We start from the raw sequence: 27,233 nt of genomic DNA on the forward strand, positions 1-27,233 counted from the left end.
AGCGGAGTTCCTAATTTTGCTTTCTGCTATGACAGGACAGCACTGAGCTCAATGCCTCACTTCAATTGCTGTGCTTTCCCTCTCCCAAGTAGTCAGATTCTCTCTGCCCACCCCTCAGCCTCTGCTAGGGGATGGGGAGGTGGTGTTGGTGATTCCAGACTGTTTTTCTTACCCCTTCAGTGCCTCTTTCAGTGATACGAAGTTAAAACCAGGTACTGTGAGTGCTCATCTGACTTTCTGTTCTTATGAAGCTGCTTTTTTTTTGTGTAGATAGTTGTTTAATTTGTGTCCTTGTGAGGAAGGCAGGGGATGATAGGTGGAGTCTTCTATTATGCCAGCTTACATTGCCTCCCTCTGCATTCTTCTGTCTGGGTGTCTCTGAGGCTCTGTGTTCCAGGGTCTGTGTGTTCACAAATCTGCAAAGGCCTCTTTCCATATGCCCTGTGTTAGTGAGTCCCTGAGTCTGTGCATTTCTGGAAGTTTGCTTTCCATGTCTGTGTCTCTGTCTGTGTTTCTGTATTTATCCTCTTCTCCATCTATCTTCCCCAGCTCTTGTCAATATCTCTGTATTATTGTTTCTTTATGTAACTGTGGCCGTGTCTTAAGTTGTTCTGTGATTCAGTCCCTCTCATTTTCAGTTTCGTGTTTTTTTCTCTGGGTTCTCATGACTGCTGACATTTCGATGAATCTGTTTGTCAGGCTGTCTTTCTGCATCTGTTTCTCTTTCTGTGTCACTCTGCCCTGGTTTTGTTTTGGTCTGGCTCACCTCCTCTGTGTCCCTGCCTCTCTGTTTGTGTCTGGTGTCTGGTTCCATATCTTTTTATCTTTAAGCCACTATCTCTGTGTACTTGGGTCTGATTCCCAGTTCCCATGCCTTCTGTTGTGGCTTTGGTTGTCTATTTGTGTGTGACTTTTTCTGGTGTTGCCGGGTGCATTTTGGTTCTGTGTCTTTGCATCCTTCCTTGCTTCTCTAGATATACTTCTTTGTCACATGTTTCTGCCCATTTGCTAGTATTCTGTCTGTTTCTATGTGTTTAGGTTTCCTTGTCCCTGTTTCTATCTTACCAGACATGTCCCTGTGTTTCCATCTCTGCATCTAGCCTGTGTCTGTATGACGGGATTTCTGGGTTCACATCCCTATGTCTACTTGTTCTGGGTTCTCTGTCTCTGAATTCCCAATGTTCCTGTCACAATGTCCCCATTTCACCTGGGTCTGCACCTTGCCTCTCCTTATGTCTCTGGCCTGAACCTTATTTCTTTTCTTGTAACTGTGCAAAGTGTCTGAGTCTCCATGTCTTTATCTGTGGATCTGTGAACCTATGAGGCTGTGCTCCTGTCTCACTCTTAGTGTATTCCTCTGCCTATGTCCCTATCTTTGTCACCAAGCCTAGGTCTATGCAACGTCTCTGTTTCTATATCTTTATATGTCTCTGGCCCTGTGTTTCTGTGTTCTCTTCCTATTCCCTGCCTCATGTTTGCATATTAGCATGCCAGTGTATCTCTGAGTTTCTACCCTTCTAACCTTGGACTGTGGTCCTGGTCAGTGTCTCCCTGGTTACCTATGTCCCCATGTCTCTGTGTGTTTTGATACCTCTGCTCCTGTGTCTGGATCTCTGTGTTTATCTATCTCTTAGTTTGTATATAGTTATATAGCAGTGTCTTTACATTACTCATTGTGTGTTTGTACCTAAGTGACCTTGATTTTTACTCCTCACCTTTGTGGCAGGGACAGTAACTGAAAACCACAAAGACACAGAGGCCCAGCAAGAGAGCATCTCTTCATTTTTCTCTGAGTTTATGTCCCTGACGCTGCCATTCTGGCTCCCTGCCCCCATCTTTTGATGTCTCTATACTCCTATGTCCATGTTTGTTTTGTGATTCCTGTGTTTCCATAAGTCTGTCCCTCTATTCTCCAACCATATCTCTGTCCTTGCCACTGTTTTTCTGGGTGTGATCCTGTCTTTGGTTGTGAGTGTGTATATATGTGTGTCTACTGCTATGTTATGGGATCCTTTTTTGTTAATTAATTAATTCATTCTTTTAACAAATATTTACTAAGCACCTATTATGTGAGAGGCACTGGGCTACATAGATGATTCAGAAAAGGTCCTTGCCCTCAAAGAGCTCACAGTCTAAGTCAGGTATCGAAGACAAGTAAACAGATGATTACTACACAGTATAAGTGCTGTGAGCTTAGAGGGCGGGGGGCTATAGGAACCCAGAAGACAGGACCAAACTCAATCTAGGGCAGGCATCAGAAAAGGCCTCCTAGAGGAGGTAATAACTAGGACTTGAGGGATGAATTACATTCACCTGCAGGAACAAAGGAAGCATGTCTCATGCGGAAGGAAAAGCACATGCAATGGTGGTCCAGTGGTAGGAGTGAGCGTGGTTTGTTAGGGAAACTCTAAGAGCCTTAAATACATAGGAGTTAGGGAAAGTTGTGAGCAGAACTACTGACTGTTTTTTGTTTTACAAAAGTGACTTGTAAAGCTGATGTGGATCTTGGATTCGGAGGGAGTGAGACTGGACACATGACGGACCATGAAGATGCAGGGGTTTCTGACTCTAGGCCTCTGCATGTCTGTGTGTTTGTATACCCTTATATATGTGTTCCTTAGAACATGCGGGAGTCTGTGTATCCCTGTATGTGCTTCCATATCCTTGGGTCTCTGTGTCTGGCTCACCCCATGCCCTGGTTTCTGGATCTCCCAAATTCAGGTCTCCCGGCTCTGCCATTACAGGACATAGGAGAGGTAGGGGTGACCCAGAAGCTGCTCTACATGAGAGCGCTTCACCAGCCAGCAGGAAGCCCAGCGGGGCAGCAGCCTTGGTGAGTCCTTCAGCAGCCTCTTGCCTAGAATCACAGGCACATCAGGGCCCTGGTGCCTTCGTAAGTGTGGCCCCATAGGTCCTGTCACCAGTCGGATGTCTGCGTGCTGGAACTGCCCTGAGGGAGAGAGATGCAATGCTAGTCAGGTCAGTGGCCTGAGTCCCTGCTCAGAGATCTGTAAGGAACTTAGAGCAGGAAATCCAGAGGGATTTAAAGGAGGAGGAAGGAGGTGCAGCAAAGGACCAGAGGAGGAAGAGGTTGGGCATTGTGGGAACTGTGCAGGAGCCAGATGGGACTGGAGGGTAATATGGAAGTAGGGAGCCAAAGTGGATGGATGAAATGGCAGAGAAAGGGGGATAGCCAGGCTTGGAGGAGAAGACAGGGAAGATTAGGAAGAAGGAGACAAAAGGACGTAAAAATATCTGTTCAACCCACCATCAGTGCTCAAACTCTTTGGCGTGAGCCTCTGCCTCAGGTTCTGCCAGTGTCTCCTGACCTACAGCCTGGCTTCCTGCAACCTACCTTCATAGCAGTCTCCAGAGGGATCTTTGTAACACCCAGATATGACTGTGTCTCTCCTTTGCTTATAACCCTTCATGACTTCTCATTGCTTTCAGGATAAAGCCAAATTCTTCATCCTGGCATTCAACTCTGACCATTCAGCTCTGTTTCCTCCAACTTCTTCTGTTCCTTTTCTCCATACCCTTGTTTAGCCTTTTAGACTCAGCATGGGTGTGTCTACCTCCTCCAGGAGGTCTTTCTCAAGCTCTGAGACTGGGCAAGTTCCCCCACTCTGGTTTTCTGTAGCTCCCTGGGCAGCTTTCTGTCTAGCAATGGTCCCTTCTTGTGTTCACTATCCCTATCTGGGTCCGTCCTCTCCCAAGATGAAGGGCTCCTTAAGGGAAGAGCCTGTATCTCATTCCTTTTCCTGGTTGGGGGCATGGGTGCCTTTCACCCTGGCAGGGTCTTTTTGGGGGCTGGTGCCCCCTGGCCCCTCTCAGCCTCAGCTGGACTTACCCATCAGGCCACGGGCTGAGGGGCTGAGGCCCAAGCCATTGGCCACGTAGAACCCCAGATGGGGTAGTTGCAGGGTACTCGGATGTCTGTAGCGGTGCCGGAGGACCAGGAACTCAAGGTAGGGCCCAAGGCGGATGGTAAGGCGGGCTGCAGCAGCCACATAGAGCTCCAGCTGGGGCCTCTTCAGCATGGCAGGTCGGTCCCAGGACAGGCGCAAGGTACTCTCGCCTCGCAAAGATATAGAACTGCGGCTGATGGTGATAGTGGAGGCCCTGGGTGTGTCTGTAGTGACTGTGATGATCTGGAAGTAGGTGCGAGTCTGGTCCTCGTGGCCCGGCCTTGGTGGTGCACCAAGCAGCTTCCCACTCACATGCAGCCCTGGAGGGAGGGGAGTGTGGGCCTGGAGCAGTGGCTTTTGCGTGGTCATTTACATGGTCACCCACAGCATGGGCAGATGAAGTAGTACAGATTTGTGGCTAGAAAAGCCCGCTCTGGAGAGAACTACTTCCACCACGATCCACCTGGCTGCCTCTTCCTGAACAGTGTGTGGGGTAGGGGCACGTAGTGTGTGTGCACATGCTTACCCCAGTGTGTTTGCTTGCATAGATCCATGTGCTTGCCTCTGCATGTGTGAATGTGTGTGTTTGGTTATGCTCCTATGAGTAACTCTGGGTATATCAGTACATCTGCATGTTGGAGAGGGTGGTATGTTAGAATGCATCGTTTTGGTTGTATGTTTATGTGTGTGCCCCTGGATATGTTGGTGTTATATGTCTTGATGCAATAGTGTATGTTGTGTGCACCTAGTTAAGTGTTAGTCTGTACCGATGTGTATCTGGAGTGTCAGTGTGTGTGCATTTGAATTTGTATCATTGTTTGGCTTGGTGGATATTTCCATGCATCAGTATGTTTCATATAACTAGAGTAGCAGAGTATGTTTGCCGCCTGTATGTGCTGAATTCCTGGAAATTGGGATCAAGCTGGAGGTATTCAGTGCTTGTATGCCCGAGGGTGTTGCTGTGCATGCCATTGTATATATTTGGGCAGGTATTGTGTTTTACCATGTGTCTAGGTGCATATTATGAGAATGTTTAGAGAAAGTTAGCCAAAGCTTTAGTAGAAAAATGCCTGGGAAAGCTTCACCAGAGAATTCCTCTACACCATGACAATGCTTCTACTCATTTCTCTCATCAAACAAGGGCAATTTTTCCAGAGTTTTGATTGAAAATCATTAGGCATTTACCTTAGAGTCCTGATTTGGCTCCTGATTTATTTTTGCTTCCTAATATTAAAAAATCTTTAAAGGACACCAATTTTTCTTCCTTTTTTAAATAATGCATAAAAGACTTTCATTAACGTGGTTAAATTCCCAGGACGCTCAGTTCTTTATGGATGGACTAACTGGCTGCTATTGTTGCTTACAAAAGTGTCTTGTACTTGATGGAGCTCATGTTGAGAAATAAAGTTTATGTTTTTAGTTTTTTATCTTTTAATTCCATTTTACCACAAACTTTTTGAAGTCCCATCATATTTGTGTGAGTTTACTCCATGCTTTTTTGTGTATCTGTGAGCATCTTGGTGTTTGAGTGTATTCATGTGTGTTCCTTTGTGTCTTGGTGTGTTCCTGTGTGCATGTTAGCGAGGTACATTGCTCTGTGTCTGGGGTATTAGTCCACAAATGTCTAGGGGTATTGACATGGATCTATCCAGCTGTGGTGTATGGGGCTGGAGTCCTTGGGGCTCTTACCTGCCTTTGGGTCCTCTATGAGCTGTAGCAAGTCCCCAGGGTGCCCATTCAGTGTGAAGCAGATCTTCTCTTCTGAGTGTGGGATTTGGATCACAAAGTGGGGGTCCCCGTCCACTGCAAGGCAGAAGATACACCTCTAAAGTTAAAGGAATAAATGGAAAAGAGAGGGAAGAGACAGGAGGGGAAGGGAAGAGGTCATGTCTGTTTCCCCAGCCCCAGTCCCAGTGCACAAGCTACCCTGTACTCAAACAGGGGAGCCATGGGGTGACTGGCTTACCTGAGGAGGAGAAGGTGAAGACAGTAGGCAATGCGCCTGCAAAGGAGAGAGAGAGACTGTGTTAGGAAGGGAGTAATTTATCATATTCCTAGGAATTCTGGGACCTTCTCCCAGATAAGGGCCATACTTCTGTCAGCATTTAAGGCTTCTCTGAAATCCAGTCCCTGCCTAGCTCTCCAATCTTTACGCTCTAGCTCAATCAAACTGTAATTATGAGTGTCCTGCCTTCTCTTCCTAGTGACCCTTTACTCCTGGTTTTCCTGCCACCTGGAATGTTTTCCTTTCCCTTAACTATGAAGGATGAATTTCTAAATTATCCTTCAAGGCCAACCCAAATGCTATTTTCTCTTGCTCTCTGCCAGTGGTAGGTAGAATTCCAAGATGGCCCCAGGATCCTTTTGTGTACACACTCTATAAAATTCCCCAGAGTTGTGAATATGATGAAATATCCTCCCAGAAACAGTTTGTTTCATGTAACCCTACTGATCTTATGAAGGGGATATTATCCAGGTGGGCCTGACCTAATCATGTAAGCCCTTAAAATTTGCATCTAGAGGTCAGAGACAGAGGAGTCAGAGAAATTTAAAGTGTGAGAAGGGTTTAGTGTTAGGGGAATGCTCCATGGCTGCTTTTGAAGATGGAGAGGGACCACGTGACAAGGAATGCAGGAGACTTCTAAGTACTGAGAGTGGCCCCAGGTAACCTCTAGCAGCTGAGAGTGATCCCCCAGCCAACAGCCAGCAAGAAAACAGGGACTTCAGTTCCAGCAACACGAAGAACTAAATTCTGTCAACAACGTGAATGAGCATGGAAGAGGATGAGAGTTCAGTGTGACAGACACCTTCATTTCAGTCTTCTGAGACCCTGAGCAGAGAATTTAACTGACCTATTTCTAGACTACTGAGTTACAGAACTGTGAGATTATTAATTGGTGTTGTTTTAAGCTACTAAATTTGTGGTAAATGTTACACAACCTTAGAAAACGAATACATTACCTCCTTCTGGGCTCCCACAATGTCAATATGAGTCCTAACAGAATGGAAATGAAGACCTAGGGGATCTTTGTCAGGGGATTTCTTTGCTCACCTTTTGCTAACCCCACAGAATGTCCTTGAGATTCCATGCTGCCTCCAGCTGCTCCCAGGATCTCCTCAGAATCATCATCCCAGTTTGGACTTCCTGCCAAGCACAAAAGAAATAAGAAAATCCTTCAAATTCCCAGGGAAAAGGCTCATAATCCTTCTGACAAGGAGAGCCCTCACTGGCTTTGCAGGCTAACCTGTCCATCTCCAAGACTGGGACCTTATGCTCTCCACAGCCTTAGTCTTTCAAGCTCAGATATGTTCAAAGTTCTTCCATATACCGTTTATACATTCATTTGTACAGTCATTCATTCATTCATTCAGGCATTGCTTAGGTATCAGGTATAAGGTGGTGAAAAAGAGAGACATATTTTCTGACCTGGTGAAGCTCATAGGGGGTGACAGACATGAATAAAATAATTTGTCACAAATGGTGATAAATGCTATTAGAAAAAATTAACGGGGTGACAGGGAGTTAAACAGAGACCTGAAGTAGCCTGCTTGGGGGAGGATGGGTAAGGAAATCTGAGCTGAGATCTAAGGCATGAGCTGGAGTTTGAAGGATGATGGAAGGGATGAGGGCAGCAGGAAGGGATAGGACAAAGCCAGTCAGGTGATTATCAAGCAGAGAGAGAGAGTAGCTTGAAAAAAGTCCCTGAGTGGAGACAGGGTAGGGCATTCATTGGAGGAGCAAAGTAGAGACCAGAGGGGCTGGAGTTAAGAGAACCGGTGGGAGAAGGTGAGGTCATAGAGGAATGAGGGTAGGGAGCAGATCACACAGAGCCTGTTGGCCATGAAGAGGACTTTTAACTTCATTTTAAGTGTGATGGGAAACTACTGAGGGATTTTAAATAGGGAAGGGTCATGAAGGGATTTGTGTCTTTAAAGGATCCCTTTGGCTGCTGGGAAAGACTGGCATGTAGCAGGACAGGAGAGGACACAGGGAAACCAGTGTGGAGGCTTGAGCAGTTTTCTAGGTGAGACACAATGGTGGTCTGCTGTCGCATAGTGACAGTGGAGGTGGTGGGAAGTGGATGGATTTGGTAAATATATTAGAGGTAACATTGCCAATAATTTAGGATGGATGGGACGTTGGTGGGGTGTCTGAGGAAAGATGCACGTAGAGGATGTCATACCCAAATTTGCATCCCTGTGACTTAGGCACCCTCAACTGGTTCTAATCCTGCCCTATAAGGTCACGTAGGAAATGTCTCTACTTCTCTCAGGAAGGCAGGATACTGGAGTGCTGAATCACATTCATTCTGTGACCAGATTGTATGAGTTCAACTCTCTGACTAGCTGTGTGACATTCAGAAAGTTATTTTACCTCTCTGGGCTTCATTCTCCTCATGTGGAAAATGAAGATGTCAACAGTTTCTTGTGAGGTTTAATTGAGACAGGGGTACAATATGTAGAGCAGTACTGTGCATAAGAAGAGCTTACAAATGTTAACTTATTATTTTATAGTTTTTTTGAAATTAAAGATAATTTTAATGATCTTCCCCAATCCTTCTACCCCTGCCATTAAGCAGGACTATTCACAGAGCTCAGAAAAACCTGTAAGACCTGACTTGCCATTGATACATCCCTCCCCTGCTTGGGAAACATCAGCAGTTCTCTAGTCCAACGTAACAAATGTCAAAGCTAACCCCGGCTAATTTGTTTGTGTTGAGCCTTCCCAGTCTCAACATCCCTCTTCTCCCAAGGCCTCGAATTCCGTGTATGTATGCTGAAGCCCGGAGAAGTTAAGTAACTGGTCCAAAGTCCCAAAGCAAGCAAGCAAGGAAGCAGCGACTCCAGCACTGGAGTCTGCATAAGCCTTGTAGATTCCCAGCTCCTGGTACTGTCCATTCATACCTCATCCTCATGGCTCGACCTCTTACCCGTGGCACTCACCGTTTGCATCAGGAGTGAGGAAGGTATAGAATGCTGGTGGGTTCAAGGACTCCACAAACTTGGATTCCACTGTTGACTCAGACAGCAGCACTAGCTCCTCAGGGAGAAGGAGCAGACTGATGGCCTCAGGGAGGTTGCTGGAAGGCAGCAAGATTGGCAGGTTTGGAGGGCTGCCTTCTGTTGCAGGCCTGGAGCTGTTGAGTAGGCTCATTGTTGGAACTCCTGGCATAGATGGTCCCAGAATTTGCCTGGTCTTCTGGAGACCCAGCAGCAGGTCATGCTGATGCCAGAACCTTCCAGGGGGCTGAGTGGGGGCAAAGGGCATGGGGAGGGGTTCACCAAGGACAGAGGTGATTGTGGCACTGCTGGGACCTGTGGAACTTAAGATTGTATTTGGGAATGTGCTTAGGCTCTCAGGAGGTGGGGGTCTCGGTCTGTCAGGTCTAGGAGGTAGTGGAGTTTGGGGAATGTGGGGGCTTGGGGTCTTAGGCTTGGAAAGTGGTATGCTTGTGGAAATTTGGTGTGGTGGGGCACTCAGTTTAAGAGATAATGAGATTTTAGGGGTCTTGGATAAGAGGAACCCAGGTCTGGGGTGTGGCATGTTGTTTTGGGTCTTGGGAGCAGGAGGAACCCTAGGCCTGGTGTTTGGTGGGTACTTGGGAACCTGAAGTGTAGAGATGCCAGGTCTTGACAGTGGCAGGCCTTTAGGTGACTGTGATGTGAGTGCCCCAAGTTGGGGGTGTGATGGAGCACCAGGTTTGGAATGCAGTGGAGTAACATGTTTCACAGTGCTAGCTTTGGGAGAGGCCGGGATGCCAGGTTTCAGAGTTGGGACTTGTGTCCTGGAGTTCACGGGTAATATATCAGGATTCTGGTGTGATGGAGTGCTGGGCTTCGGAGGCAACAGAGCACCAGAATTTGAGGGTACAGGAACAGTAGGTTTTGTCCTGAAAGTTGGCTGGGCCAAAGTGCCAGAATCCTGTTGTGCTGGAGTTTTGGCCTTTGGGTATGTGGGTGTCAGTAGGGTACGAGGGCTCTCTCCCAATGGCTCCAATTCTTTGGAACTGAGCATCTTCTTGGTAGAGGCTGTAGTAGTTGAGGATAAGTAGAACTTTGGTTTTACAGGCCTTGATTTGGGGGAGATAACCTTGGGCACCAAGGCTGGCTGAGCTGTGCTTACCCCTAGGCCATGCTTGCTGCTGGATGAGGGCATTATGGTGTTTGGCCCAGCTGTGGTGGAGATCTGTCTCCTGGTTTCCTCACTGGCCTCTTTGGGTTGCACCATTATCAGTGAAGTCAGAGGTGTGACAAAGCTGTATTCAAGGGACAGGTTGAGGACTTTGGCAGACAGCAGGTGGCGAGTGGTGGCATCACGAGCTTGGAAGCGTGCGTCCAGCAGCTCTCCAATGGTGACATAGGCCCAGAGGCGGCGGATGAAGTGGGCCACATTTGGGGCTGGCTCCCCTGGGCAACCGAATGCCTTCTGGCTATTGTTGGTGGCCCCTTCACTGTGACGGGCCACAAGAAGCTGATCCTTGGGGCCACGGGCTGCCAGGTGGATGCCCAGCTCCTGTTTGCCTGGCTGCACCTGGCCTGCCACCACCAGCTCTGAGCCACCAAAGTAGTTGGGGAAAACAGCCCAAGGGGAGGCCCCAACCAAGCCGCCCAGGTAGTCCAGACGCACATCTGCCAGCAGAGGCATGGAGATCTCCTCATAGAGGCCCTTCAGCTGTAGGGCCGCATCAGTGCCCTCGTATATGCGCCGGGCTATTCCCCGGTTTTCCAGGGAAAGGCGGCGCAGCAGTGTAAAGTCAGCATCATCCCCAAAGGCCAAGCTGAAAAGGGATACCCTGTGGCCTAGCGCCTGACGGACATTGGAGAGGATCATACTGGGGGTCGTCACGCCGGTTGTGGGCTCCCCATCTGTGAGGAAGATGATAAGAGGGATCCTTCCCACATTGGGGACCCTCCCAGGCTCCTGGTTGCTATGGTTCAGCACTGAAGCAGCTGCCAGCAGAGCTGAGTTGATGTCGGTCCCTAATTGGGGAATAGATTGTGAGACCATCTTCTCCGGTCACTTTTACCCCCATTGCAGACACACTGGGCACCTCACCAACCTCCCAGGCTCACAGCTCCTTATCTTTGCTCAGGCTGTATTCACTGTTTCTCCTTCCCAACTTCTTCACTCCCACCCAGACTTGCTGATATCTGACACTGGGGCCCACATGTCCTTGGTTTTTATCACTCTCTGTCTCATATTGTTCTTTGTTTCCTTGGTGGTGCAGGGTCGGGAGGGGAGATGTCTCATTCCCAAGTCAGGCTGGCAGGTTCCCAAGGGTAGCACCCCCCCACACACACCTTCTTGCTACAGGGGAAGAAAGGACAGAGTTGACAGGAGGCAGTGGGAGACTTCAGTAATTGTCAGAGATGATTGCTCAAAAGCCAGAATCAGGGCAGCAGCTTGCTCAAATGCTTGGAAATAAATATCTAGATTATTGATTTAAAGAAAGTTTAGCAAATTCTTTCAAGGGTTTGCTTTAAAGAGGAGGAAACTGAGACCAAAAAGAAATGTGCCCTAAGATACATGGAGAATCAGCTGCGCTCTTTCTTCAAGGACAGGGTGATGGGAGAACACAGAGGACAAAGGACCATATTTGTGTGAAATCTAGTCTTGATATTTCAGGCACTGTCAGAACTGAGGAGGATGGGGGAATGAAGAGAGGGTTTCAGGAATTCCCCATATTACCACAGCCTGTCCCTTTGGGTGGGTAGATCTAATACTTACAACCATCAGCTTCCATGCGATGCAGGTAGTCCTTGGCACTGTGGACATTCTGGGTGGTGGCCTGGATTGAGCCTCCAGCTTTCCAGACACTAACTGTGTCAGAAAAGGAGATGATGTTGAAGTAGTCATTGGCTCGAAGGTCACTGAGAATCACATTCATGGCCTTTTTAGTCTGTGGGATATGGATGAAATGAAGGGAATTGGACAAGAGTTAAGGTCTATGAGATTGAAAGGTTCTTTCTACACAAGGCACGAAAATCTAAACATTATATGGTTTTAAGACCCTCTGACTGCAGGACTCTGTGAATCTAGGATTCTCAGGTGAAAGTACTCTATGGGTTCCAAGGCAGAACTACACTGTTTAATATGGTAGCTAATAGGCACATGTAGCTACCTACATTTGAATATAAATTAGCTAAAATTAAAGAAAAATTTAAACATTCAATTCTTTACTTGCAGTAGCTAAATTTAAGTGTTCAATAGCCATATGCGGTCAGTGGCTACTATATTAGGTAGCACAGAATTTTAGGTCATTTCCATCATCAAGAGCTTCATATTGGGCACTAGTGCTCTAAAAGATTCAAGCTCCATGTTTTTCTTGTTTTTTTTTTTTTTTTTAAGATGGGGTTTCACCATGATGGCCAGGCTGGTCTTGAACTCCTGACGTCAGGTGATCCACCCACCTCAGCCTCCCAAAGTGCTAGGATTACAGGTGTGAACCACCGCGCCCGGCCAAAGCTCCACGTTTTTAGAGCTCGAAAATTCATTTGCTATATGATCTCTGGACTCCATGACCCAGGATTCAATGATTCCAGGACTCTAAAGTTTAGGCCCTTTATGATCCTCGGTCTCTATAGCTGCTTTTCAATGACTTTGCCTGCTTTGGTTCTGCTCTAATCCGCTTTTCTGCCTCACCCTCCATTTCTTCCAGGCTAGTCACACCAGCCCCTAGAAAACTCAGATTCTAGTTCGACTCCATAAACCTTGCTCTTGTTGTGCTCTTTAGATAGCATACTCTCCCATTTCCCCTTTATTTATTCACAACTTCACTATTCTTTCAGTTGCTCCTTCTCTGGACAGCTCTTCTTTAAGTTGCCAACCCTGACTCATGCCCTTCTCACTTAGATATTCCCTGTCCCAGTCCGTTCACTGTTTTCCATGAAATATTTTTACTTTTCATCAAAATGTTGAATCCTTATAATGCTTCTTGTTCTTGTCTCCATGGCAATACTAGCATAGGGCTAGGCCCATAGGACTTCAGGGAGTAGAGTATATAGGGTCTACTATTCGGTATCATTTACAGGACACTTGCTATGTTCCAGGCACTGTGCTAAATACTTTAGATGCATCAGCTTATTTAATTATCACATCAAGACAATGAAGAAGGTACTAATATCCTCATTTTACAGGTGATGACACTGAGGTACAGAGAGATGATGACTTGCTTAAGGTCACACAGCTAGTCATTGATGGATGAGGGATTCAAATACACATGTGAGAGGTTTTAAATCAGTGATCCTAAGCACAGCATTATGCTTTCAATCCTTTATATAGGTATGGATTTCAGAGACCACGGGAAGGACACTTGAGACCCATTTTTCTCTACACCTCAAACTGATAGGAAACGTCTTGAATGCTTCTAAGTGGATTAGAGTCTTTCCTGCCATAGGGAGAACTACGCAGCTAAGTTGTACATTCTGGGACAGGGAGCTAAGCACTATACTCTTGTTTCCATTGAGAGGGAAGAGACTTAAGAGGATGACCTTTCCTGAGACAGCAGAAGAAAAGTGAGAGCCTACGAGGGCCTAGAAGTCAGAACCTCTTGTTGATCAGGAATAGATTGTTTGGAGAAGTGTGCTGTTTAATCTCCAGTTACTTTGAGATTTCGCAGCTATCTTTCTGTAAGTGACTTCTAGTTTAATTCTATTTGGTTTGAGAGCACACTTGGTATAATTTAAATTATTTTAAATTTGTTAAGGTATGTTTTAAGGCCAAGGATATGGTCTATCTTGGTAAATGTTCCATGTGAACTTGAGAAGAATGTGTAATCTGCTATTGTTGAATAAAGTATTCTAGAAATGTCAATTCGATTCAGTTGATTCATGGTGCTGTTCAGTTCAGCTATGTCCTTTACTGATTTTCTGCCTGCTGGATCTGACAATCATTGATAAAGGGATGGTGAAATATTTAATTACAATAGTGTTTTCATGTATTTTTACCTTCCAGTTTCATGAGTTTTTACTTCATATATTTTGGTATGTTGTTGGTTGTCACATGCACATTAAGGATTATTTGTCTTCTTGGAGAATTTCCCCTTTATCATTATATTGGTTTTATTGTTATATCATATAATGCAACTGTTTATTGCTGAGAATTTCCTTGCTTTGAAGTCTATTTTGTCTAAAATGAATACAGCTATCCCAGCTTTCTTTAATTTGTATTAGCATGGTATATCTTTCTCTATCCCTTTGCTTTTGATTAATCTGCATCTTTATATTTAAAGTGGGTTTCTTATAAACAACCTACAGTTGGGTCTTATTTTATTATCCACACTGAGAGTCTTTGTCTTTTAATTGGTGTATTTAAACCATTTATGATTACAGTCATTACTGACATAGTTGGATTAATATTTGCCATAGTTGTAAATGTTTTCTATTCTTTTTAAGTTCTTTATTCTTATGTCTTCTACTTAATTTCTGGCTTCTCCAGTTTTAATTGGGCATTTTACATGGTGCCATTTTATCTTATCTTTAGCATACATATTAAACTTAAAAAAATTTAGCAGTTCCCCTAGATTTGCAGTATACATTTACAACCAATCCCAATCCACTTTCAGATAATGCTATACAGCTTTATGCATAGTGCAAGTACCTTGTAACAGAGTATTCCAAACTATTCCATCTCATCCTGTACAATATTACTCTCATTAATTTCATTATTCATAAGCTACATTCACTAAATACATTATTATTACTTTGAAAAAAATATTGTCTGTTAGGTCAGTTAATAAGAAAACTAAAGTATTTTACTTTACCTTCATTTATTCCTTCTCTAACACTTTTCCTATCTTTATGTAGATCCAAGTATCTGAGTTATATCATTTTCTTTATGTAGAACTTTTAACATTTCTTGCAAAGCAACTTTATTGGTGACAATTCCCCCAATTTTTGCTTTTTTTTTTTTTGAGCAAGTCTTTATTTTTCTTTCACTTTGGAAGAATAATTTGATGTATACAGAATTCTAGGCTGGTGGGGTTTTTTCTTTCAACACTTGTAATATTTCACTCCACTTTCTTCTTGCTCCCATGGTTTCTGAAGAAAACGCTGATATAGTTCATATCCTCACTCCTCTTAGGTAAGGTACTTCTTCCTCTGGCTTTTAAAAAACTTTTTCTGCTGTCTGAATATGATATGCCTAGGCATAGATTGTTTAGTATTTATCCTGCTTTGTGTTCTCCCAAGCTTCTTGGACCTGAGGTTTGGTGTGCATAATTTATTTTGGAAAATTTGTATCTATTATTACTTAAAATATTTCTTCTGTTCATTTCTCTCTTCTCCTTCTGTTATTTCCATGATGTATATATAACACTTTTAAAATTGTTCCACAGTTCTTGGATATTCTAAGATGTAGCTTAAAATTCTTTTGTATTTTTATTTTTTAGCTTTAGGAATTTCTATGAACGTATTTTCAAGTTCATCGAATCTTTACTCAACCATGTCCAGTCTACTGATGAGTGAATCAAAGACGTTCTTCATTCCTGTTACAGTATTTCTGATAGCCAGCATTTCCCTTTTATTTTCCTAGGATTTTCATGTTTCTGCTTACATTACCATGTGTTACCCTTATGTGTGGTACACTTTACCCACTAGTGCCCATGGCATATTAATCATGGGTTTTAAAATTCTTGGTTTGACCCATTAAAAATTGGCAAAGGATATGAATAGATACTTCTGAAAAGAAGACATAAATGTAGACAACAAGCATGTGAAAAAAATGCTTAACATCACTGATCATTAGAAAAATGGAAATCAAAACCACAATGAGATATCACACCAGTCAGAATGGCTGTTACTAAAAACTAAAAAACAAACAAACAAACAAAACAAAACAGATGCTGGCAAGGTGTGGAGAAAAGAGAATGGTTATATACTGTTGGTGAGAGTGTACATTAGTTCAGCGACTACAGAAGACAGTGTGGCCATTTGCCAAATATCTAAAAACAGAAATACCATTTGACCCAGCAATCCCATTACTGGGTATATACCCAAAGGAATATACATCATTCTACCATAAAGAGACATGCACATGTATGTTCACTGCAGCACTATTCACAATAGCAAACACATGGAATCAACCTAACTGCCCATCAGTGATGGACTGGATAAAGAAAATGCAGTACATACATATCACGGAATACTATGCAGCCTTAAAAAAGAATGAAATCCTGTCCTTTGCAGCAACAGGGGTGGGAGTTGGAGGCAATCATCCTAAGTGAGTTAATACAGGAACAGAAAACCAATGCTGCATGTTCTCACTTATCAGTGGGAGCTAAACATTGAATACACATGCACACAAAGAAGTGAACAACAGACACTGGGGCCTACTTGAGGGTGGAGGGTTGGAGAAGGGTGAAGATTGAAAAATGACCTATTATGTCCTGTGCTCATTACCTGGGTGACAAAATAATCTGTACACCAAACATCTGCAACACTCAACTTACCCATGTAACAAACCTTCACAGCTATCCACTGAACCGAAAAGAAAAGTTGGAAAAAAATCTTTCAGTCAAAAATAAAATTGTTTGATAATTTCAACATCTCTGACACATTGAAGTCTGGCTGTGATGTTTGTTTTCTCTCTTCAGACAGTGTTTTTCTCTTTTTACCATGCCTTCTCATTTTAGGTTGAAAGCCAATCATGATGTATCAGGTAAAAGGAACTGAACTAAATGGCATTTAGTGTGAGGTTTTAAGTTTATCTGGCTACAAGTTAGGTAATGTTTCCTGTTTGGAGCAGTTTCAGGTGTCAGAGGCTAAAATTACTACTTTTTTTTTTTACAGGGTCTTGCTCTGTTGCTCTCTAGGAGTAGTGGTGCGATCTTGGCTCATTGCAAGCTCCACCTGCTGGGCTCAAGCCATCCTCCAAATGCAGCCTCCTGAGTAGCTGGGACTACAGGTACACACCATCACGCCTAGCTAATTTTTGTATTTTTCATAGAGACAGCCTGCCATGTTGCCCAGGCTGGCCTCAAATTCCTGTTCCGCCTACCTCAGCCTCCCAAAGTGCTAGGATTACAAGTGTGAGCCACCGTGTCTGGCCAAAATTACTTCTAATGTCGTATTTTTGTTGTTTCGGTTGTCTTTGGTTTTCCATAAGAACATTTTCTTAAATAGGGTTTGAGCTTGTAGTTCAATCAGCTGTAACTTTCCGTTATTGTAGAGAAGCATGGTTGATATGGCGATAATGTGTGGAGTGAGAGGAAGCATTCTATATTCTTATGAGCAGGTTTCAGTCTTTCAGTGAATTGGTGTCCCTGGGATACAAACTTACAAGGGTTTCTGAGATTTTACCCCTCTTGAGAGAAACAAGAAGGCTAGAAAAGGCTGGATTTGGGGAGACCCATCCCTCTACACTGGGGCTTGGGAGCTGGCTTGGGGTACTACCCATTTTTCCTGAGGTTGCTTGACTCTGGTAAAACAAACTCAGCCTTCGGTCCCAAGGGCTCTGTGACTGAAAGATTAAGGAACAAAAGCTATACATTTGCAAGACACCAGAACAAAGAGCTCCAGAGTATTACGGTATGAAATGCTGCTTGCAGAACTTTATGGATTCAGGGGATAAAGTCAAAGCCTCCTTGGTCTATGGCCTCTGATCCATGGGCGCAGTGGTAGAACTGCAACAAGATTAAAACCTATATGGCTCCCAGCTCTATGGTTTCTAATTCCATAATGTCAGTACTCTATACTATTAGACCTTTAAAGTAAAATAAAAACAATTAACAAAGACTCAAACCTTGTGGTCTGAAGAAGAATGAGAGTCTCTGTGACCTAAGGTTTTCTTGCTTCTGAATTCTAGGATCCCAGGGTGCTCTAGCTTGAGGGTCCTCTATGACCCTGGGCTTTTGTGGTTGAGGGTCTCAATGGTTTCAATCTTCATAAACCAATGTGTCAATGTTCTTAAGACTCTATGGCTCCAGGTCCACAGGCTTCCGTTAGGTAAGATACCGGGGCCCTAGGGTAGGTTCAAGCCTGTAAGACTCAATGGTCACGGAATGGTGGGACCTCTGTACCCAGGGTCCCATTGTTATCATGCTCTCTGCTTTCTGGTTCTTCTGATACTAAGACTAAGAAAGGTTTCCAGGATCCTTCTTACCTGCTTCATCTTGGTACCAAACATGGAGCCGCTTACATCAATAACAAAAACCACATTCTTCTCCATAGGTGGAAGGCCTCTAGGGGCAAAGTAGTGAACGAAATAGCCATCGTAAATCTGAACAAAAGAATTAAAACCAAGAAGGACCGTGAAAGCCAATCTAAATCAGGTCCCCTCTTCTTCTCCTGCATAATACTCTGAGGTTTGCTTCCCAGGACTTCTCACTTTTTAAACAGGCATGGGGGTGACTGCTCACTGTCCATCTCCTTCACTAGAACTGTTCAGACCTTCATCCCGGGGCCTGCCCCACAGCTATGGAGGGAATGAGACTGGCATGTAGCCCAGGACTCCAAGGATTAGGATCTCTGTAATATATGAGTTCCTGTCTGTGAGAGAGTTGGGCTTGCACAGCCTTGAGAGCCCCTAGGGATATTTTGCCTGAGCTGCAGAAACTCCAAGTATTGTTTTAACCTCCCCATATAGAGTGAGCCTGGGGCCCAGCTCTTTGCTGCCAGGGGCTGGGAGTTGCAAGGCCTCCCTCTCCTCCTAAAACCTACTTTCTGCTGTTGCTGGGCAGAACAGGGAGAGGAGGAGGAAGCCTAAGCAGAGTGTGCTGTTTATTCTGAGGGGATTGGTTACTCCAGGTACAGATGCCTTGGGCTGTCCTGGATGTGATTGGCTGCTGACTCCCCTCCCCCACTCCATTCCTCCCTCTGCAGAGACTGGGGGCTGGGACAGCTGAGGGAAGGGGATGGGGGCTAGGAAGGCCTCTCAGGACTTTTCTCTGTTCAGCTCAGGGATGTCTGTGCTGGCTGAGGGTCTGTGCTCCCTGTGCTCCTGTGAAGCTGAAACCGGCTCTGCGCAGGGTCACAGGCTTGTACTCCTCTCTGCCCTTCAGGCACACTCTGACCACAAGGCTGGACATTGCCTCTTCCCTCTCAGGGGGAAAGAGGAGATGGGAGGACATCCTGCTCTTCCCCCTCCACCCTGGCCTTTGAATTAATTCACATGTGCAATTGCAGCCTCTGTCTCCACTAATCCTGTCACTCTGGTACAGTTCCAAAAGGCCTGCGTCACTCACTCTGCAACTGCCCAAGGGCAGAACACAGTGGCCTCTGCACACTTCCCACACCTGAGCCACTGAGAGCTCCTGGGAAAATCATGCCTACCTTTCCCTGATCCCATGCCCACCGGGGCCCCCACTCCCTATCACATAACTCAGGGGCAGGACCCTGCTCACCAACCTTTCCCAGTCACCTCAGCAGTCATTCTATCCCACCCACCTGACTCAGGAAGAAAATCAAGAGCATGGGACCAGGGACACTTTGACTGCTCACCCCACCCTTGTACAGGGTCCACATTCCCACATACCTCCTCCCTCAGCCTAAGGACAAGGAGGTCCTGCCTTGAACCCCACTCACACCAAGTGCCCAGCCCCACCAGTACTCCTCAGGTTCCCTCTCTCTATCCCCCTTTAACATGTACCCCACTAGGTCTTACCTGGAATGTAGAATATTTTTGTCTTTTCCATTCGCTAAAACTACCTCTTGCCCCCAGTCCACTCCCAAACTTCTCTTTAGCCTCTTTTTTCCCTGAAGCATCACAGGCTGAGAAAGTGGGCACCCTCAGTGGGCTCAAATGCAGATCACTCCTGGGGACCACCACAGACTGGCTACCGTGCCCATCCCACTTAGACACTTCTCTCACTAAAGGCAACTGTGACTAGCTTCCTTCAAACTCAGTGGCTACGAGAGGGGAGAAGCAAGATGGTGGAATAGAAAGTTCCACCGAATGTTCCCCCAGGGAGAACACCAATTTAACAACCATCTACTCACAAAAAAGCACCTTCAAAAGAATCAAAACCTCAGTACCCAGTTTTAATGTGGTATCAGTGAAAGAGGCACTGAGGTGGTAGAAAGAACAGTCTTGAATTGTTGACACCACCCCTACCCCACCCTCCAACTCTGCCCCCAGCGGAGGAGGGCCTGCCCTAGTCCAGAGAAGAGCCTACTGCCCCGAAAGGTGAGGCTAAGGATAGGCAGCATACACCACAAGCTGACTGAAGAGCCTTTGGGCCTTAAGGGAACATTGGTGGTAGTCTGTCAGTACTCCTTGTGAGCCTGTGGTGGAAGTTTCCATGAGGTGAGGCACTTCTGCTTTTGAAAAAGGAAGGGAAGAGTGGGAAAAACTGTATTTTGTGGTTTGACTGCCAGTTTAGCAGCAGGACGATAGAACACTAGGTAGAATTCTAAGGTGTTTGACTCTAGTCTCTGGCTCCTGAATGGCACCTCTGGATCCACCTAGGGCCAGAGGGAACTCACTATCCCAAAGCAAAGGACTCAAACCTGGTTGGTTTTGATACTTTCTGATTGTATAGCCCCAAGGTCTTGATTAAGCAGAGGCAGAATCCAGGAGGTGGTTACAAGAGGCCTTGGGTGAGACCCAGTACTGCGCTAGCTTCAAGTCTGACCCAGCACAGTCATAGTGGTGGTGGCCACATAAATACCTAACTTTTCAATGCCCAGACACAGAAGAACATCTAAAAGTATCAAGATAATCCAGGAAAACATGACATTACCAAATGAACTAAATAAGTCACCAGGGACCAATTCTGAAGAAATAGAGATATGTGACCTTTCAGACAGAGAATTCAAAATAGCTGTGTTGAGGAAACTCAAAGAAATTTGAGATAACACAGAGAAGATATTCAGAATTCCATCAGATTAAAGTAACAAAGAAATTGAAATAATTTAAAGAACCAAGTAGAAATTCTGGAAAATGCAATTGACATGCTGAAGAATACACCCGAATCTTTTTATTTTTTATTTTTTTGAGACAGAGTCTCACTCTGTAGCCAGGCACCAGGCTGGAGTGCAGTGGCACAATCTCAACTCACTGCAACCTCCACCTCCTGGGTTCAAGCAATTCTCCTGCCTCAGCCTCCCGAGTAGCTGGGACTACAGGCGCACGCCACCAGGCCCTAATATTTGTATTTTTAGTAGAGACGGGGTTTCACCATGTTGGCCAGGATGGTCTCTATCTCTTGACCTCGTGATCCGCCCACCTCGGCCTCCCAAAGTGCTGGGATTACAGGCTTGAGCCACCATTCCCGGCCTTTATTTTTTTTTAAAAAACAGAGTCTCCCTCTGTCACCCAGGCTGGAGTGCAGTGGCATGATGTTGGCTCACTGCAACCTCTGCCTTCTGGGTTTAAGTGATTCTCCTGCCTCAGCCTCCCGAGTAGCTGGGATTACAGTCATGCACCACCATGCCTGGCTAACTTTTGCATTTTCAGTAGAGACAGGGTTTCATCATGTTGTTCAGGCTGGTCTCAAAGTTCTGGCCTCAAGTGATCAACCTGTCTCAGCATCCCAAAGTGCTGGGATTACAGGCATGAGCCACTGTGCCTGGCCTGTACCAGTCTTTTAAAAGCAGACTTGTTCAAGCAGATAAAACAATTAGTGAATTACAAGATAGGCTATTTGAAAGTAAACAGTCAGAGGAGACAAAAGAAAAAAGAATAAGAAGCAATGAAGCCTGCCTACAGCATGTAGAAAATAGCCACAGACAGGCAAATCTAAGAGTTAGTGGCCTTAATGAGGAAATAGAGAAAGAGATAGGGGTAGGGTAGAAAGTTTATTCAAAGGGATAATAACAGAGAACTTCCCAAACCCAGAGAAAGACATCAATATCCAGATACAAGAAGGCAATAGAACACCAAGTAGATTTTACCCAAAAAATACAACTTTGAGGCATTTAATAATCAAACTCCCAAAGGTCAAGGATAAAGAAAGAATCCTAAAAGCAGCACGAGATGAGAAACAAATAACAGACAATACATCTCCAATATTTCTGTCAGCAGACTTTTCAGGGGAAACCTTAAAGGCCAATAGAAAGTGTCATGACATTTAAAATGCTGAAAGAAAAACTACTTTTACCCTAGAATACCATATCTGGAGAAAATATCTCTCAAACATGAAGGAGAAATAAAGAGTTTCCCAGACAAAAGAGAGCTGAGGGATTTCATAAAAGCCAGACCTGTCCTACAAGAAACACTAAAGGGAGTAATTGAATCAGAAAGAAAAAAATATTACTGAGCAATAAATAATCACCTGAAGGTATAAAACTTACTGGTAATAGTAAATATGCAGAAAAATACAAAATATTATAACACTGTAACAGTGACATGTAAACCACGCTCATGCTAAGTAGAAAGACTAAATGATGACCTAATCAAAAGTACTAACTAAACAACTTTTCAAGACATAGTCAGCACAAGAAGATATAAATAGAAACAAAGAAATAAAAAGCAGAAGGACGAAGTTAAGGCATAGAGTTTTTATTAGTTTTTTTTTGTTAGTGCAAATATTGTTAAGTTGTTATCAGCTTAAAATAATGGTTTATAAGACAGTATTTACAAGCCTCATGGTAACATCAAAACAAAAAACATACAACGGATACACAGAAAATAAAAACTAAGAAACTGCATCATATCACCAAAGAAAATCACCTCGCTAAAAGGAAGACAGGAAGGAAAAAAAGAAGGATGAACAGATCACAAAAAATAGGAAAACCATTAACAAAATGGCAGGAATAAATCCTTACTTGTCAATAATAACATTGAATGTAAATGGGCTAAACTCTCCGATCAAAAGACATAGAGTTGCTGAATGGATTTAAAAAAATAAGATCCACTGATCTGCTGCCTATAAGAAAAACACTTCATCTATAAAGACACACATAGACTAAATGTAAAGGGATGGAAGATGATATTCCATGCCAATGGAAACAAAAAAGAAAAAGAAAGAGAAGATGAAGAGGAGCTATACAGAGACATTATCTAAGACAAAGAAGGGGTCTGATGATGATAAAGGGGTCTATTTGGCAAGAGGATATAACAATTGTGAAAATATATGTACCCAATACTGGAGGACCAAGATACATAAAGTAAATATTATTAGAGCCAAGGAGAGAGACGGACTCCAACACGATAATTGCTAGAGTCCTCAAGACCCCACATTCAGCACAGGACATCTTCCAGACAGAAATTAACAAGGAAATATCAGACTTAGTCTGCACTATAGATCAGAAACCTAACAGAAATTTACAGAACATTTCATCCAATGGTGGCAGAATATGCATTCTTTTCTTCAGGACATGGTTCATTCTCAAAGATACACCATATATTAGGTCACAAAACAAGTCTGAAAATTCAAAACAATTGAATACCATCAAGCATCTTCTCTGACCACAATGGAATAGCACTAGAAATCAATGACAGGAAGTTTGGAAGCTATAGAAATAAATGCTCCTGAATGAACAGTGGGTCAATGAAGAAATTCAGAAAGAAATTAAAAAATTTCTCAAAACAGATGACAATGGAGAAACAATATATCAAAACCTGTGGGATACAGCAAAAGCAGGACTCAGAGGGAACTTTATAGCTACAAGTGCCTATAACACATAAGAAGAAAAATGTAAACAACATAACGATGCATTTTAAGGACCTAGATAAGCAAGAGCAAACTAAATCCAAAACTACTAGAAGAAAACAAATAATAAGGATTAGAGCACAAATAAAGAAATTGAAATGAAGAAAACAATACAAAAGATTAAGGAAACAAAAAGAGGTTTTTTTTAAAGTTCAACAAAATCAACAAATCTCTACCCAGACTAGCTAAAAAAATAGAAGATCCAAATAAATAAAATCAGAGATGAAAAAGTAGACATTACAAAATGACACTGCAGAAATTCAAAGGATCATTAGTGCCTAGTATGAGCAATTATATGCCAATAAGTTAGAAAATCTAGAATAGAATAGAGAACCCAGAAATAAGGCCACACACCTACAACTATCTGATCTTTGACAAACCTGACAAAAAGAAGCAGTGAGGAAAGGGTTTCCTATTCAGTAAATGGTGCTGGGATAACTGGCAAGCCATTTGTGGAAAAATGAAACTGTACCCCTTCCTCACACCATACACAAAAATGAACTCAAGATGGTTTAAAAACTTAAATGTAAAACCTGAAACTATAAAAACCCTGGAAGACAACCTAGGCAATACCATTCTGGACATAGGAAAGGGTAAAGATTTCATGATGAAGATGCCAAAAGCAGTTGCAACAAAAGCAAAAATGGACAAGTGGGATCCAATTAAACTAAACGGCTTCTAAATAGCAAAGGAAACTATCAATATAGTGAACAGACATAAGAAAATGTTTGCAAACTATGCATCTGACAAAGGTCTAATATGCAGCATCTATAAGGAATTTAAACAAATTTACAAGAAAAAAACAAACAGCCACATTATAAAGTAAGGAAAGTGATGAACAGACACTTCGCAGAAGAAGACATACATGCAGCTAACAATCATATGAAGAAAAAGCTCAACATTGCTGATCATTAGAAAAACACAAATAAAAATCACAATGAGATATCATCTCACAACCAGTCAGAATGGCTACTATTAAAAAGTCCAAAAACAACAGATGTAGGCAAGGTTGCAGAGAAAACAGAATGCTTAAACATTGTTGATAAGAGTGTAAATTAGTTCCACCACTATGGAAGACAATGTGGCAATTCCTCAAAAACCTAAAATCAGAAATAACATTTGACCCAGCAATCCCATTACTGGGTATATAATCAAAGGGGTATATGTTTTTCTATTATGAAGACACATGCATATGTATGTCCATTGCAGCACTATATACAATGGCAAAAACATGGAATCAACCTAAATTTCCATTAATGATAGATGGAATAAGAAAATATGGTATATATACACCATGAAATAGTATGCAACCATTAAAAACAATGAGATTGTTTTTAACAGGAGCAGAGAAGAAGCTGGAGGTCAATATCCTTAGCAAACTAACACAAAAACAGAAAACCAAATACTGCATGTCCTCCATTATGAGTGGGAGCTAAGTGATAAGAACACGTGGACACATAGAGGGGAACAACACCCCCTGGGGCCTGTCAGAGCGTGGAGGGTGGTAGGAGAGTGAGAATCAGGAAAAATAACTAATGGGGCCAGACACGGTGGCTCACACCTGTAATCCCAACACTTTGGGAGGCCGAGGCAGGCGGCTCACCTGAGGTTGGGAGTTTGAGACCAGTGTGACCAACATGGAGAAACCTCATCTCTACAACAAATACAAAATTAGCTGGGCATGCTGGTGTATGCCTGTAATCCCAGCTATTTGGGAGGCTGAGGCAGGAGAATCGCTTGAACCCAGGAGGCCGAGGTTGCTGTGAGCCAAGATTGCACCATTGCACTCCAGCCTGGGCAACAATAGTGAAACTCTGTCTCAAAACAAACAAACAAACAAACAAACAAACAAACAAACAAACAAAAATAACTAATGGACTGGGCACAGTGGCTCATGCCTGTAATCCCAGCACTTTGAGAGGCTGAGGCGGGTGATTGCCTTAGGTCAGGAGTTCAAGACCAGCCTGGCCAACATAGTGAAACCTTGTCTCTACTAAAAATACCAAAAAAAGAGAAAAAAAATTAGCTGGACGTGGTGGCAGGTGCCTGTAATCCCAGCTACTTGGGAGGCTAAGGCAGGAGAATCGCTTGAACCCAAGAAGGGAGGTTGCATTTAGCCAAGATTGCACCATTGCACTCCAGACTGGGCAACAAGAGCGAAACTCTGTCTCAAAATTAAAAAAAAAAAACAAAAAACAACTAATAATAACTAATGGGTACTAGGTTTAATACCAGGGTGATAAAATAATCTGTGCAACAAACCCCCATGACCCACATTTACCTATATAACAAACCTGCATGTGTACCCCTGAACATAAAAGTTAAATTAACAAAAAGAAAATCTAGAACAAATGGACAAATTCTTAGACACATACAACCTACCATGAGTAAAGCATGAAGAAATTCACAGCACAAACAACAATAACACACAACAGGATCAAAGCTATGGTAAAAAGTATCCCAGTAAAGAAAGGCCAGGACCTGATGGCTTCATGGCTGAATTCTGCAACACAGTTATGCTTATTTTTGTTGTTTTGTTTATTTTTGTCTTTTTCCTTTTTGTGGAGAACGGGTCTTGCTATATTGCCCAGGCAGGTCTCGAACTCCTGGGCCCAAGCTATCCTCCTGCCTCTGTCTCCCTAAGAGCTGGGATTACAGGCGCAAGCCACAGCACCCAGCTCTACAAAACAGTTTAAGAAGAACTAATACCAATCCTACTCAAACTATTCCAAAAAATAGGGGAGGATGGAATACCTCCAAACTCGTTCTACATCACCAGTATTGCCCTGATACTGAAACCAGACAAAGACACATCAAAAAATGAAAACTACAGGCCAATGACTCTGATGAATATGGATGCACACATCTGCAACAAAATATTAGCAAATTGAACTCAATAGCACATTCAAAAGATCATCATGACCAAGTGGGATTTATCACTGGGATGTAAGGGTGGGTGAACATATGCAAAGCAATGTGATATATATCAACTGAATGAAGGACAAAAACCATATGACCATTTCAATTAATGCTGGAAAAGCATTTAATAAAACTCAACAGTTCTTCATGACAAAAACCTTCAAAACACTGGGAATGGAAGGAACATACCTCAACATAATAAAAGCCATATATGACAGACCCACAGCTAGTATCATACCGAATGGGGAAAAACAGAAAACCTTTCCTCTAAGGTCTGGAGCATGACACAGATGTCCACTTTCACCACTGTTATTTAACAAAGAACCGGAAGGCCTACCTAGAGCAGACAAAAAAAAAAAGAAGTAAAGGGCGCCTGAATTGGAAAGGAAGAAGTCAAGTTATTCTTGTTTGCAGATGATATGATCTTATACTTAGAAACCCGTAAAGATCCTACAAAAATATTAGAACTGATAAACAAATGCAGTAGAGTTGCAGGGTAAAAAATCAACAAAACAAAATCACTAGCATTTGTATATGCCAACAGTGAACAATCTAAAAAGAAATTTGAAAATAAATCCCATTTATAATATGCACAAATAAAATTAAGTATTAGGAATTAACCAAAGAAGTGAAACATTTCTATCATGGAAAGTATAAAACACTGTTAAAGGAAATTGAAGAGGACACACACAAAAAAACGGAAAGATATTCCATATTCATGGATTGGAAGAATCAACATTGTTAAAATGTCCATACTACCTAAAGCAATCTACAGATTGAAAGCAACCTTTATCAAAATCCCAAAGACATTCTT

At 43.3% G+C, this 27,233-nt stretch overlaps 1 protein-coding gene and 1 long non-coding RNA gene across 2 annotated transcripts in view; one reads left to right on the forward strand and one right to left on the reverse strand.

Annotated features, from left to right (window-relative positions):
* Positions 1–26,878, forward strand: LOC128930598 (uncharacterized). Its single transcript, XR_008478843.2, has 2 exons — positions 1–212; positions 16,698–26,878. It is a non-coding gene; the product is annotated as an uncharacterized LOC128930598 (long non-coding RNA).
* The window catches only part of ITIH6 (inter-alpha-trypsin inhibitor heavy chain family member 6), a 39,402-nt gene continuing 14,204 nt past the window's right edge, over positions 2,036–27,233 (reverse strand). Inside the window, exons 6-13 of the mRNA XM_035288627.3 lie at positions 18,010–18,126; positions 11,638–11,809; positions 8,853–10,889; positions 6,961–7,053; positions 5,875–5,910; positions 5,598–5,711; positions 3,851–4,228; positions 2,036–2,950 (exon numbers count right to left, since the gene is read on the reverse strand). Coding sequence (XP_035144518.1) covers positions 2,739–2,950; positions 3,851–4,228; positions 5,598–5,711; positions 5,875–5,910; positions 6,961–7,053; positions 8,853–10,889; positions 11,638–11,809; positions 18,010–18,126 — 3,159 coding nt within the window. The 3' untranslated portion in view covers positions 2,036–2,738. The remainder of the gene's footprint in view (positions 2,951–3,850; positions 4,229–5,597; positions 5,712–5,874; positions 5,911–6,960; positions 7,054–8,852; positions 10,890–11,637; positions 11,810–18,009; positions 18,127–27,233) is intronic.

Source organism: Callithrix jacchus, chromosome X (assembly GCF_049354715.1).
Source record: "Callithrix jacchus isolate 240 chromosome X, calJac240_pri, whole genome shotgun sequence".
NCBI classification, from domain to species: domain Eukaryota; kingdom Metazoa; phylum Chordata; class Mammalia; order Primates; family Cebidae; genus Callithrix; species Callithrix jacchus.